Source organism: Capsicum annuum, chromosome 9 (genome assembly GCF_002878395.1).
Source record: "Capsicum annuum cultivar UCD-10X-F1 chromosome 9, UCD10Xv1.1, whole genome shotgun sequence".
NCBI classification, from domain to species: domain Eukaryota; kingdom Viridiplantae; phylum Streptophyta; class Magnoliopsida; order Solanales; family Solanaceae; genus Capsicum; species Capsicum annuum.
In genome coordinates this window covers 191,462,429-191,478,056 of record NC_061119.1, presented here as the reverse complement: position 1 = coordinate 191,478,056, position 15,628 = coordinate 191,462,429, and the positions used below count along the sequence as shown (strand labels likewise).

Here is a 15,628-nt window from a genome sequence, read left to right as displayed (position 1 = left end):
AAATCATTAGCCTCAAGCAAGTAAGAAGAAACAGAACTTTATTGATTTCAACATTCATTACATTCATCTTAAATAGGCTATCAGTGAGGTAGCCTTTTCCTACATACACATCTCTTTTACTAAGTATAATTTTTTTGGAAATAAATACACATTTGAATCTATTTTTATCAAGAAGTGATACAGAAATCAAGTTCTTTCTTAACTCTGTTACATACACGACATTGTTAAGAGTCAACACTTTTCCTAATATTATTTTTAGGCAAATTTTTCCTGTTCCTTCAACTTTTACAGTTGCGGAGTTTACCATATAGATCTTCTCTTCGCCTTGAGCTGGAGCGAACGCAGCAAAGAACTCTTTATTTGCAAAAACGTGGTTGGTGGCACCAGAACCATCCACCATTCTAGAGAATTTCCCTCCAAGTTACATTCAGACAACATGGCATACAGATCATCTATTTTGTTCTTGAATTTAGCCATATTTGCTTGTTCCTTCTTTTTGCCTTTCTTTAGGGCACGATAATCAGTTGACTTGTGGTCAATCTTGCCACAATTAAAGAATTTTTCCTTGAATTTCATCTTAAGTTGATTGATTTCTTGTCCAGTTTTCTTCCGTTTTTTTAAGTTGTTGTGGTCGTCTTCTACAATGTTTGCTCCACTCATTGCATAATTTAATTTTGATCTCCTTTCTGTGGCTTTGTTGTATTCTTCAGTGTGTAGCCTTACTATGAGATATTCGACTGTCATATTCTTTTGTTTATGTTTCAAGTAGTTCTTGAAGTCCTTCCACATAGGTGGCAACTTCTCTATTATGGCAGCAACTTGAAATGCCTTGTTCATAACCAAACCTACAATAATGTTATATAAACATTAAGAATATTTTTAACATGTTCAAATTAGGTATCACCAAACTCATACCTTCCGCAAGGAGATCTTGGATGATAACTTGCAGTTCCCGTACTTGAGATACGATAGACTTGCTGTCGATCATTTTATACTCAAGGAATATTGCAACAAATAACATCTTGGTTCCAACATCTTCAGTCTTGTATTTTCTTTCCAGCGTACTCCATAATGCTTTTAACGTCTTCATTCCACTATACACATTGTATAGATTGTCTGTGAGGTCACTTAGAGTGTAATTCCTGCATAGGAAATTAGAATATCTCTGCACCTCCATAAAAACAAATTGCTCCTGATCTAAAGTTTTTTTCGGCAACTCTGGAGCTTTTTCAGATGTAAATCTTTGAAGACACAAGGTTTTAAGGTAGAAGAATATCCTCTATTTCCACCTCTTAAAATTAACACCCGTGAATTTTCGGGTTTCTCCGCTGGTGCCATTGCCTGTGGAGTACTTGTACGACTAGTTGTAGTAATATTCGTTGCTGCCACACTTGTCCCAGCATCATTAACATGACTAACATTAGTCATTTTTCCTGTCACAAAAAGACAGTCAACTTGAGTTTGTCAAAATACTAATTTATAAGTCAGTAACAACTTTAAACACTACTTGTTTTTAGTTTAACGATGAAGTTTTTATGTCTTTCAATCGTCAACCGAATAACCTTTAACTTGTGATAAAGTTTTTATGTCTTCAAATCACTTGTTAAGTTCAAATAGAGTAGAAAGCATAAAGCTTTAATCTCTAGAAACCAAACAATATAGATTCTGAAGGATTAATTCCTTAAGATTATTATTTCGGGTACACAATCTGTATGTTTATTAACTAAACTTTAACACAAGTTCAAGACTACCTCAAGAACACTTATGAAATTTTTCAACACCTTCAACACAAGTTCAATACAAACTATCAAAGAAGTGTGTTATAGTTAAGAAATAAGATGAAACGAAAATTAAAGTCAAGTCCTCTGAATTCATGGAGTGTCCTTAAGGAAATAATTCCCCTCAAGAATTCGAGGTTGTGGAATTCCCCCCCAGGATTAAATGGCTTACAATTCGACAGTAACGGTACCTCAAACTTTCCAATTCTTTGAACCCACTCAATGGGAGATGATCATAATGAATTTTTAAGAGACAAGAAGTATTTCCATCTCTCAAAATTATATGTCTACCTGAGGAATAAGTCAGGTCTTTATATCCATTAGTTGTCCCTTAGGAAATGAAGAATTGGTTCTAGAAAATTGCATTGTTTTTGAATATTCACATCACCTACGCCTAGTCTGTGCTGAAACTATGCTTGACCTGCGGCCGCAGGTGATGTTTCACCCATTCCAGTGGCTTTTACGCCTGACCTGCGCTAGGCAGAGCCATCCTGCACCAGGTCTGCACTTGACCTGCGTCCGCAGGTCGCCCTTTTTTCAAAATATTATGTATTTTTATGTAAAGGTTGCATTCTTTTCGAGATGCGCCGCGCTTGCGTTTGCATGGTGTCTAAAATGAGCACAAATATGGATAAAATTATTCCATTGGATTTTGGATTAAAACTTCATTTGTTTTACAAGTTTCAAATAAATTTTATCTAAAAAATTAATCTCATCAATCGATCATTTGACAAATTAAAATTCAAAGCCGAAGCCGAGCCGAGAAAGCGACGACGACGGCAACGCGAGACACCTCTTTGTTCTGGCCTCACTATCCATGTGGAGATGTGTTTCTTAATAAGAACACATGAAAGTTTCTCTCTCCCACCAATGTGGGAGAATTAGTAAACTTTTCATATTTTTAGTACACTTTCCGTTTTGAGTGTGATCTTATTTTTCCCTCCACCAATTTCCTCCATTTACCATTCACACTTTCAACTTGAACCCAACAGTGGGGTGGTGTGGATGGTGTTAGAACATGCACAGTGGAAGAAATTAACAATTATCAATAACTTACATAGAATCTAGACAACGTAAATTAAAATGAAAATTGAAAAACACTTACCTCTTAAAATTTTCACAAAATTCATTCTCTGCAATCAAATTCAGGTCGGCAATCTTCTGCTATTCTCTCACTAACTTTCGTAATCAAACTTGTGCAAGTGATTTTGTACTTAGAAAAAGATATCAAAATTCTAAAAAATTAGCCTCTATTTATTTCCAATTTCAAGTGAAAGAGAAAGGATAAGAGGCAAAACGTTTTGGCCTTTTATTACAACCTAAGTGTCAAAAATGTTTTTAGCCTTAATACCACTTAATGCGAAAAAACATTTTACAGCTTCAATCTTGCCATAATGCCAAAACTAATTTTTTTAAATTTTTATTCCTTATTTACAGAAGTCCAATAAATATTACCTCTTCTATTACGTTTTTTCTTTTCTAAATTTGATTAGTTATTCAGGTATAGTAGGGACCGTAAATTTATTAACTGAGACTTTCAAATATAATATTAATTCAGTAAGGAATGAATTATTCTATCATAATAAATTATAAATTATTCCACTAAAAATCTATAATTGATCTCCTTGATTTAATTTTAAAATCTACCATTACATATTATTTAATTCTCCATGTTAGAATCCCACATCAATTAATTAAATTAAATTCTCTAAAAAATTAACTCATTGATTAACTTAATCTTTTTTTTATATATAATGTTCAACTTATTTCACATGATGAATATAAAATCCACCTGCAGGTTTTTCACGTGAAAACTTATAAACAATCATAATGGGGTGTCTTTTATTTCAAGACTATGACATGATTTTATCAATTAAATATTATTTCACAAAGTGATTTATGATCATTCAATCTGTTAGGAATACATTGACTCATAAAAGAGTCTCTCTTTTTAATAGATTAAAACAATAACTTGAATCGCATAGATTATAATAATTATATCAAAATTAAGAGTATAAGTACATGTAATGGACTAGAGAAGTTTTTTATTAATATTCAAAATATAAACAAACATTCCTAATTGGTCCGTTCAATACATACGAAATGTACTAGCACAAATATTACCATTCTCATAATTAAGATAAAATTATATTTAATCTTGTGCTACAATTATCAAGATGTTTGTCCTACCTCATCTTTGATTGTGCACATTAATTTATAACTTATAGGAACCGATAATTTTAACCTTCTATGCATGAGTTAAAATACTCCATACACAAAATTGTCTACTACATAAGTAAAAGACACACATATTAATACAGTGATCTATTCAAATAATTTTTATTAATATAATAAATTATCTTTACATATGATGAAATTATAATAATATAACATAAACCACATGGTTAATAGTATATACTAACAAATGATAACTAAAGAGTTGGGGATAACGAGGTGTGCTGGAGGGGAAGAAGAGCAAATCAATGTAGAATGTCACTTGCAGAACTTTTTTTGCTACTCCCACTAGGAAAGTTGTTTTCGCCATTTTGAAAGAACTAGTTTTCTAAAAAATATATTTTTTAAAATTTTAATCAACCAAATATGATAAAATAGGAAACTCCATGACGAACGCACCCTTCATCTTTCCCACCCTAGACATTAGTCCAGTTCTAACTGATGTTTACAGTTCCCAAATTTTTGTTGTAACATTGCAATAGATTTACAAGATAGGACAAAATATAACTAGGTGCAACCTAGTCTAGGATAGGAATGCTTTTAGTTTGAGTCATTAGCCCATATTCCTCAATGGACTAATTTCTTTCCCACCAAATAGGTCACTAGGCCTGGAGTGTCCCGGACCTATATTTTTAAAGATAAAATTAGGTGATATAGTGGTTTCGATCTCTTTATTATTGTTTAGTAATTTACTAAAGACCACTGATTTGAAGGGCGGAAATTAAAGACCATCTCAAAATAGAGATAATCCGACAGAAATTCGAAATAGTAATGGCACAAGAAATTTGGGCTTGTGCATTTGAAATTCACAACTCCATGCAAATACTTGGGTACAAATGGGCCCAATAAAATTCATCGTTCCACAAAGAAAATGAGATATCTTGATCACTTATAAATTAAATAGAAAAAAATAACATTTTTAGATCTCTTATTAGTACGTCTAATTCAAACATTTTCTCCAATTGATGGTACATATTTCTTGCTTATTCAAAATTTATTAGAAATGTTGTTCTTTTTCTTATACTTTTTTCTTTGAAATGGTGTTTGCAATAAATTTTAGTTAACACTGAAAATTAACTGCAAGTAAAAATAAAATAAACAAAAAGAATAATTTTATGTAAATGAATTTTATGGGTACAATTTCGTTATTCTCTCGATTCTTCTCTCCTAAGTTTTTTCATGATTAGAGGATCTTTGCAGCATGATTCTCGAATATAGGATGATTTGAGCCTCCTAGAAATGTGTTTGGATCTCCGAGAATTGTCTGACAGCACTTTGTCTTGTAGAGTTGATCTCCGGGAAGAACTCCGTTAGTCAATTCGTTGAAGAGATGTGTAGTTAATTCAGAAGCTTCCTCCAATGCTTGTAGAATGTCCTCCTTTTTTCTAGAATGTTATGTTACTCTCCTATTTATAGTTGTAAGGGTAGGCCTAGTTGCTTGTGATTGGCCGAAATATGTCACTTTGCCACTTGGCGCCTTTTGACTGGTTGTTGAATTTGAATGAGATTTCCACATTATTTGTACATGTGGCAGCATCTTATTGGTCTTGGATTTGACTGGGATGTCACGTCACTTGATGAGTTTGGAATTCAAGGTGAGATGGACCTTGATGATGAATAAAATAGGCTTATTATTTTTTTAAGCCCAAAATAAGTTTAAACCCAATAAAATGTGGATCAAATTTAAATTTTATATGAATTTGATCCAATAAATTTTATGTGTCTACAGATGCCCCTACTTCAAGGTTGATCGACGTGTAGGCTTGCCGAACCTTGGTGGCGAGACTTGAATTACTCATGAATGTGCTTTTATTCTTGTGACTACAAAGGTATTTGTTTCTCATCAGTGCATCCTAGTTCGACCAATACTTGCGAGTGGTCTAACTAAAATTTCCTCCATGAACTTTCATGTCGTAAAAGTTTTCGTCAAAGCAACCAACGATTTGTTTGTGGTGATCCTCATTTTTCATCCACAATCAAGTACAAACTCGATATTATTTCAAGAGTATTAAAAAAATGGCCAACTTGATTTTTTTTTACTCTTGGATAAATATGAACATGAGAAATCACCACTGTAATATTTATTTAATAGTTTTTATTTGCACAACAATGTGAGATTTTTAATGTATTTGAATTAAAAGGATCAATACAACTTCCTCACTTGACATATTGATCGTATGAAGTAAAAAAGTTGACTTGATCTTTTTGTACCAAAGGAAAATATTAACTTTTCTTTTGATTTCATGTACCAAAGAAAAATATCAACTTTCCTTTTGATTTCATGTATCAAACAAAAATATCAACTTCCATTTTGTTTTCATGTACCAAAGAAAAAAAATATTAACTTTCCTTTTGACTTCAAGAAAGAATTAAAATCACCTTTAAAGAAATCTCTCAATATGGTAATTTTTTAACTAATTGGCAATTTGAAATTTCCAGGGATTCTCATTTTCTAATTTCACCATAACATACCTTGTACACAAACTGAAAATTCTTCGTAGGAGCCTCTATATAAGGGGATGTTATGAAATCACATCAACCCCAATCTTTTGAAATCCATAACATTTGCAAAGACACCCCTTGGCTTCTTTGTGACTATGTATTTGGAGAGCACTACTAGTGCACCTCAACCTTTTTGGCAGCATTGGTGGATGTCATGCAAAGTATACAAGCTCCTCGCAACACCGATCGAAAAAATACATGGAGTGTCTTTCCCAATTTTCAGCTTCAAACGCTCACAGAGTAAAAATCACATCTGACTGTAGAAATGTCCAAATATTGAATGACTTAGTTCTGGACTGGTTAAAATTGTATTGTTGTGTCATATCCAAAATTCAATGTCAAACTCCTTCTGTATTAATGAGAATCAATTTTTGAAGTTAACGCTATAGGCTGTCATGTCGTGACTCCAGATTGTATGTTTGTGATCACTCCTCTTTGCTTTTTTTTGGTAGGTTCATGAAAAAATGAAAGTGGTATCGATATCACACCAAGCATATACAAGCATTGTCCGGATGATTGGTTAGGAACCACTTGAGGCATCATTTTTTGAGTCACGACTTGGAAGTGGACACTTCTAGCAATTCTTTTCTATCCTTGGCAAGTAAATTTGTGCCTATTTCCTTAAATATTGTAATAGAAAACTCCTTGCATCTCGGCATAGAAGATCAATGGTTGAAAACCAAATTTCATGCTAATTGACATCGATATTAGCTATGTTGAACTAAACTGATGTATTTCTCCTAATGTTAATCATGCCAAATCAAAGCATCGAGCGTTTGGTACCAACACTTATTGCCAGATTGAAGTTTCACGTAATTAGCATCAATTCACATAGAATCGAGAAGCTTCATCCGATCAACACCATAGATGTGTTCCATCTTTATTTTTTTGCAGGTTCATGCAAATGGTCTTGATGTCAAACCAAAAAGGTCGACATGATTGATGTTGAACTATTTAGTGCACTAGTTCCTTACTGCTTGATAAGAAAGTAACTTGGAATGATCTGATTTCATCCTTGACGACACTAAAAGTTTTCAATTTTAGCTTCAGTGAGCATGTACTTGGTGTCATTCTTGTGACCTTATGATGATGAAGTTTTGACTGTCTGTAGTCCATTGTTGCAAAGCAAGCATATGGTGCATCTCATCCGTGGGGCTCGGGGATAAAGAGACTTTGAGTGAGAGCATCTCATTCCTTTTAAGGAGCGCGTATGTGGTGTCATCCAGATTGATAATATTGATATAGGGAGTAGCCTTTTCTGACTTTGGTGAGCAAGTACTAGACACACGTCTACAAAAGTATTTATTATCTGATGGGAGAACAAAAATATAAGTTGTTTAATTCATACAAATGGAATTCAATGTTCTGATAGGTCTATTTTATCAGCTTTGCACAACGTCACGATAAATTTATTATTTTGATGTAGGAGTATCGAAATCAGGAGCCGTTTCTTGCGTGGGAAACTAGACTCGTTGAGGTACATCTCACGTGGGATTCAGAATCAGATTGCACCCAAATCATCCCAAAAATTTCTCCAAAAATGTCCTTCTAATCTTGGTTCGCTAGTTATTTCAGCTTTGAGCAGCGTCACCATAAATTCCAAATCTTGACATAGAAGTATCGAAATCAGGTGTTGTTTTTTGCATTAGAAAGTAGATTCACATATATACGTCTCAGACAGAAACCACAATCATATTGCATTCGAATCGGCCCATATATTGCTCCAAAAAATGACCTTCTAATCTTGGTTCATTAGTTATTTCAGCTTTCCGCAGCATCACCATAAATTCCATATCTCGACGTGGGAGTATCGGAACCAAGTGTCATTTTTTGCATTAAAAAGTATATTTGCAGAGATACAACATACATAAAAATCCACACTTAACACCCTTATGTATTTATATAGATATATCATCAAAATCAGCTTAGTTTGGAATCTGATGGCCTATTTTGCAACTTTGAGCAGCTATAATGGAAAATTCATAACTTGGCATAAGAACCTTTGAATCATGAGCCATCTTTTTTTTGTTGCAGATAAGCCTCTAAGATCTACCACATATGTCAAAATGATGTGAACACCTATACGGATTGATACAAATATGTTGTCGAAATCTTCTTTGCCTTGCTGGTCTCTTCACCTTTGCGCTTCTGCGGTAAACTTAGAGAAGAAACGTCTATCCTCATGTGATATACATGTCAATTCAAAGTGTTATTTCCGTGCTCAAATAATGACACACGTTTTTCCTATTTCTTTTTTCTTTTTTCTTTTTTTTAACTCATACGACTAAACTTAGAGTAAAAATACTCTAAGCTGCCTACGTACCTAGGAGGTTCAAGTCATAGCATAGATCAGACATGATGAAATAATTTACTCTTTTAAAAAAAATCCTTTTCTTTTATTTTTCTTTCTTTCTTTTTTTTCTTAAAGGGTCGTTCAAAGTTTAGACTTATGCGGGTCAGGAGTGACATGCAGTTTAAGCTCGTGCCTTAAGGAGTGTTTTGACTTGCAGTTTAGGCTCGTGCATCAAGGAGCATTATTTACTTGCATTTTAGGCTCTTGCATCAAGGAGCGTCTTGACTTGTAGTTTAGGCTCATACATCGAGGAGCATCATGCATTTTATGCTCGTGCCTTAAGGAGCATTTTGACTTGTAGTTTAGTCTCATGCATCAAGGAGCATTTTGACTTGTAGTTTAGGCTCTTGCATCGAGGAGCATCTTGTAGTTTATGCTCGTGCCTTAAGGAGCGTTTTGAAAAAGAATTCTTCTAATGTAAATTTCCTCCCAACCCTTTGTAATGAAGTATTTTTGCACTTTAATTTGGTAGTATTTGATATTGTGTCGACTTTTGGAAGTTGGATTTTAGAAGCCCTTTGACATTTTTTCCTTTTGCGAGGGATCAATGGCCAAGTATCCCCCTTCTTACTATTGGAGAGGTCATTTGACATAGACTTACTTATTTCTTTCTTTAGGTTGGGAACCTCAATTGGGTCAAATCTCCCAAACTGTAGCATGATGATTCCCTCACCTTTTTGTGATACCACAGAGAACATGCGTTGAAGAACTTTTGAAATTACACCTTTTTAATAGTCCAGTTAGGCTCTAACATGATTTGCATCAACTGTATCACCATCATCGATGATGATCTTTTCCTCTTACATTAATGTCATGATCTTTTCCTCCACGATGAAGCATTTTGTGGTGTGATGACCAACAATGTGGTGAAATTTGCAATACTTAGGATCGTCGACTTTGATTGATTCTTCAGGTCGCTTTGACTTAGGAAGCTCAATGATTTCTTTGGCTACGTAAAGAATTTCAGAAACATCAGAGTCGGGGAAAGGAGATACCCTTGCTTTTAACTCCTTAGAGGTTGGTTGATTTTTCACCTCTCGCATTTGTTGCTTTGGAGCTTTCTCTTTTAACTTTTGTCTTTGGACCGCCATATTGTGCCTTGATGGTGTTTGTAATCATATCTTGCAGTTGTTAAACTGTTAGAGTAGCCATTGAAGCGGATCGATCATCGCAGTAATTCTCACTTGTCTTGATGAGAGATTCACCATCAACTTTTTCTCGTGGTGTTAGATTATAATTTGACCCTCCAGGATTGTAGAGATCTAACTTGCTCACAAGTCGGGCAATTTGATGATCTTTATCATCAACAAACTTCTTTAAGGCTTCAATGGTTTTCTCCATTATTCCAAAATTCTTGTCCAAGTCAATTGCATCAACCATGAACGTGTTGACTTTCGTTGAAGTTGGAGAATTCATTAAGTTTTCAGATTTGCCAAAGTTGCAGCCAGTTTCAGATGGTTCTTCTGATAACATAGATGCAAAGTTGCCCCCAAGGGTTGTAGTTACTGCCACAATATGAGATTTTCTCCTTTTTGTCATCTCCAAAAAGGTGAAGTATTGGGATCCATCCAGAGCACAAGCATTGAGATTGTGTCAATTGATGAGGCCAACAAGTTTGATCTCAGTAGACATGGCAGTAGTAGACTTCTTGCACGAAACTTCATTGATTTTTCTGAAGTCCATTGTAGTAGTTGAATTTGTCATTTCTTGACTTATAGGAGGAAGAAATGAAGAGCAGAATGGTCCCACTGGGCGTGCCAAAATTTGTTCGCAATAAATTTTCGTTAGCGCTAAAAATTAACTACAAGTAAAAATAAAATAAATAAAAAGAATAATTTTATATAAATAAATTTTGCGGGTACAATTCCATTATTCTCTCGATTTTTCTCTCCTAAGTTTTTCCGTGATTCGAGGGCCTTTGCAGCATGATTCTCGAATGTAGGATGATTTGAGCCTCTTAGAAATGTATTTGGATCTCTGAAAATTATCTGACAGCACTTCGTCTTGTCGAGTTGATCTCCGGGCAGAACTCCGTTAGTCAATTCGTTGAAGAGCTGTGTAGTCAATGCAGAAGCTTCCTCTAATGCTTGCAGAATGTCCTCCTTTTTCCTAGAATGTTATGTTACTCCCCTATTTATAGTTGTAGGGGGTAGGCCTAGTTGCTTGTGATTGGCCGAAACATGTCACTTTGCCACTTGGCGCCTTTTGACTGGTTATTGAATTTGAATGAGATTTTCACATCATTTGTGCATAGGTGGCGTCTCATTGGTCTTGGATTTGACTGAGATGCCATGTCACTTGATGATTTTGGGATTCAAGGTGAGATGGACCTTGATGAGGAATAAAATAGGTTTATTATATTTTTAAGCCCAAAATAAGTTTAAACCCAATAAAATGTGGATCAAATTTAAATTTTATATGAATTTGATCCAATAAATTTTATGTGTCTACACATGGCAAATGACCTGGTCAAAGCTTTAGGATTTCTTGTCAAAAGTTTTGAACCTTTTTAAAAATAATAACCCCAAAATTTTAGTGACACATTTTATTTTATTAATTTTTATTTTTAAATGAATTTATACCACTTTAAAAAGCTTCTAGCAGTTTTTTACTAATAATAAAATAAAATCCTTAATATAAATAAGTACAAGCAAGGGGGCTACGCGTTACCTTACCAATATGTTACCTCATTTGAATTGATAGGGTAAGTTCTCCCCCACCCCACCCCTCACCCCTCACCCCTCACCCCTCATTCCTTGTACTTATTGTTGAGTGTTTAATTTTTTTTTTTAGAAGAATAAAAGAATTGATCTTCTTGGACCTATTCTTTAGGAAGATTTATTTGTTGTTGTTTATTGAAGAATCTCGTAAGCTTAGGAGTTACATTAGTTGTAGGTCAGTTTGTTTCTAAGTTTTAGGAATCAATTTAACTTGTAATTTCTATTTATTTTGAGAGAGTTTACGTCAATAATAGTCAAGCAAGTAGCACGTAAAAGGAAAAGGGAAAAACTAAAATACTTAGGCCAATAGGTCAAAATCAATAAACCTGTCCTAAGCTAATTTGGGCTTTTGGCCCATCATCACATGTCCTAATCTAAATATTGGGCTTTTGGCCCACAACCAACTTCACCTGTATTAATTTACAGCTTTGCCTTCGAAACCCAAATAAATGAACAAAGAAGTAAATAAGTATATAAAGACAAGTAAATCGATAACAAACAAATGAGGCTTTTTCGAGTCTCTTGGCTACTTTAACAATGGATTTTTGACTCATTTTCCTTCTTTTTCCATCTTTTTGCACCCGTATGCCATATAATTGACTTTGGTCTTAAAATTCGAACTTGAATAAAAAAAGATGAGCCTCATTGGTACATTACAAAATGCAAGAGGAGAGGAGTTCATTTGGACTCGAGACATTTTTTGCATGCAAAGAAAAGATAAAGAAATTAATATACGCTCAAGGCATAAAAGTGACAAATTGTAAAGTAAAGAAAATATCAAGAACCAATCTTTGAATGACAATGATAAGAACACTTGCACACGGATTACAAGAATGAGCAACAGATAAAATCCAAAGCAAAGACACTTATTTACATGCCTTATGATTTATATTCATATTAAGAATGAATAAAGGTAAAAATAAGAAGGTCATATTCAATGAATTAATGTGAGAACAAATAATGTAAGCTTGCGAAAATAAAGGGATGAGGCAATAAGAAAAATGCCCGTGACTTCTAAAATTGAACAAACATAGACACTAATCCATATAAAAAAAAATAAAGGCTAACTGTTCAAAAATGGGGATCTTTAAACTCCAACTAAGCTGACATTAACAATGATTCATACATCCAAATAACGGTCAACTTTAGGAAAACATGTAACGACCTATGATTTATCTTTCTAAGACATCGTTGATTCTCTTTTGATATTATGAATCAAAGAGATACACGAATCAAGTCTTTACACACACAAAGAGCACATATAACAATCCAGAGTAAGAAAATTAGAATAAAAGTTCAGCATCTCTAAAAGTGAAATATCGTTTAACAATCATACTATGTATGACTCAAAAATATGTAAATACTTCTATTTAGCCACCAAAGTTCAAACTTTCTCAGCATTTTGACAAGACAACATGCGAACATAAGAGGAATAAACATCTTGGATGAAAAATAAAGCTAGCACTTCATCTCTTATATAAGGATTTTGAAATCCATTAAAATAATTAGCAAGCAACTGACAAATTCTTGACTTAATCAATTACTATTTTTATTATGGTGAAACAAACAATAATAACTATTTTTCCAACATAAAAGAAACAACTTTACATGCTAAAAATAAACATATCCGCCAACAATGAATTTAAACAAGACATGAGTACGTCTTTTAAGCATGGATCAAAACTTTATACATAATAATCAAAGAATAAAGTCAAAAGGCAAAACAATCAATATCAATTATTCTTTTAAACATAAATAAAATAACTTTACATGCTAAAAACAAACATATCCACTAACAATGAGTTTAAACAATACATTATTATGTTTTTTAAGTAAAGATCAAAACTTTATCCATAATAATCAAAGAACAAATTCAAAGAAACACGTTCAATGATTGCTAGCTCATTTTTATACCATAAACGTAAAAATAACCATAATATCGATAACACAACGTCCTATGGCCTTCAAGACCGTCTACAATAAAAAACCCAGCTAACACAATTACAACTACAAATTATAAAGAAGAAGGAGATAAAGAAGAAAGCGATAATAAAACTAAAAAGGAAAAGGTGTGTTTACCATTTTCTGGGCAGCAAAATGGGACTTCAAGCTTTCTTCGGGGTCTGGATCATCATTGGAAAGCAATTTTTAGAGAACCCTGATTAGACTACCACTTGAAAATTTTTACTAAAGAAAAGAAATTTAACTATTTGCTCAAAAGTTTTTCTCCACTCTTTTAGACTTTTTTTACTTTAAAACTTCTTTTCTACCAAAATAGTGATAGTATTTATAGGAAAGGATGGGGATCCAATTCTATTAATCCACCAATGTGGGAAATAGTGTTTAGAGGTGTTTATGGAATTTTAAAAATTAAAGATAAGGTGAGGTGGAAGATAAGGTGGGAGAAATTTTTGAATTTCAAAATTGAAAGAGGGACAAGGTTGAGGGGGGAATTGTACAATGTAGTACAAATTTTGAATTTTAAAATTTGAATTTGGAAAAAGGACAAGGTTGAGGGGAAATTGTACAATGTAGTATAATTTTTGAATTTCAAAATTGAACAAAGGCTAAGGTTGAGGGGGGATTATACAATGTAGTACAATTTTTGAATTTTAAAATTTGAATTTGATTTTGGTGGGAATTTGGTAGAAATTATGAGAGTTTTGGGAAATTTAGGGTTAGTTAAAATATAAAATCAATTGAAATTTAAAATTTAGCCAAATTTATTTAATTTTAACCAAATTAAAAATCAATTGGCCGATTGCATTGCAATTATTGCCAATTTGATTTCATTTATGGCCAAATATAATAGATTGGCTAAATTAAATTAAAATTCAATACGAATTAATGCTTCCTTTAATCCTAAGCTTCTTCATTTAATAAAATCAAAAAGATATTTCTCCAAATAAATTAATTTTTGAGAATAAGTTTTATTTAAAACAAGACTTTATCTATTGAGATTAATTCTCAAGCTTAATCAATAAATTTTAATTTTGATAGAAATGTTTATTTAATTAACAAAATTTATACAATTTCTCATATGTAAATACGAAAACGTATAATCGCTAATTAAATGACAAAATTAACCTAAATAAATATTTTAGTGAACATTTATCCGGATGAAATAAATATTTTAATTTTATTAAAAATAAAAAAATTCAGGATTAAATTTAGTCATCGAGGAAAAAAATTAGGTGTCAACAACTTCCCCCTTCCTTTGGATAGGGTGGATGCAAGTAACCCTGGACAAAGGGAGTTTGACATTCCTAATTTTTGTCTAACCACAAATTCATTTCTAAAAGTGATTGATTTTTGCACGAGTTTCATAGAGTTATGGCCCGACCCTGATATCAAGTTTACTACATATCTTAGGTTACATGAGAATCTAGGCCACTTGTAGTACATAAATCTTGACTTAAAGCAGGATTTTTAAAAAATCACAAGCTATCTCGATTTTTAAATTTTAGTGAAATCAAAAAGCGGGGGAATAAGAGGATTGGGGGAGGTTGGAATACAGTCGAGTTTTCAACATAGAGCCCAACCTACATATCTCTGAGACTCAGGGAATCAGACTGCTTGTAGTTTGACTTAACCGGTAAAATAGATAGTCTTTTTCTCAGACGATCTTTGGCTCGAGAGCGATGACAAGTTGATTGAGTTGAGGAAAAGAGGCTTGTAACCTCATAACCATGAATGTGGGATACTTCACGTTCATAGTCAAGAACTTAGCCGGACATAATTTCCAAAACTTTAAGTATGTTGTCACTCAAATTTCAAAGAAAGAGAAGGTTACCCTCGGCATAAGTTTAGAAATATCCTAAAGGTAAAGCTAAAACTAGAATATCCTAAAATACCCATATGTCTTCTAATAGTGGTGTGGCTTGAATGGTGGTGGCAATCATCCTTTAGCTCGCGTCCAAAGAGTTTGACATCCCTTTCTAGACTATATTCTGTTTTGCTGATAAGAAAGAGTTCCACATTGTGCTGCATCTTTTTTAGAGTTGTCTACACCTGTTATTTTGATTTGAGATTTTCATCCT

General features: G+C 33.2%; 1 protein-coding gene across 1 annotated transcript; it reads right to left on the bottom strand.

Annotated features, from left to right (window-relative positions):
- Positions 1-300: 300 nt before the first annotated feature.
- Positions 301-1,428, bottom strand: LOC124887165. Its single transcript, XM_047396352.1, has 3 exons — positions 1,306-1,428; positions 916-1,165; positions 301-845 (listed from the first exon to the last, which is right to left on the bottom strand). The coding sequence occupies exons 1-3, from the start codon at positions 1,426-1,428 to the stop codon at positions 301-303; spliced, it is 918 nt and encodes a 305-aa protein (XP_047252308.1).
- Between the last annotated feature and the right edge of the window lie 14,200 nt (positions 1,429-15,628).

Excerpts from the sequence above, each read along its gene's own strand:
- LOC124887165 (XM_047396352.1), bottom strand. The coding sequence starts at position 1,428 with ATGACTAATGTTAGTCATGTTAATGATGCTGGGACAAGTGTGGCAGCA. Across the intron at positions 1,166-1,305 it reads AGAAACCCGAAAATTCACGG|AGATATTCTAATTTCCTATG; the intron begins GTGTTAATTTTA and ends ATGGAGGTGCAG. Across the intron at positions 846-915 it reads CCAAGATCTCCTTGCGGAAG|GTTTGGTTATGAACAAGGCA; the intron begins GTATGAGTTTGG and ends ACATTATTGTAG.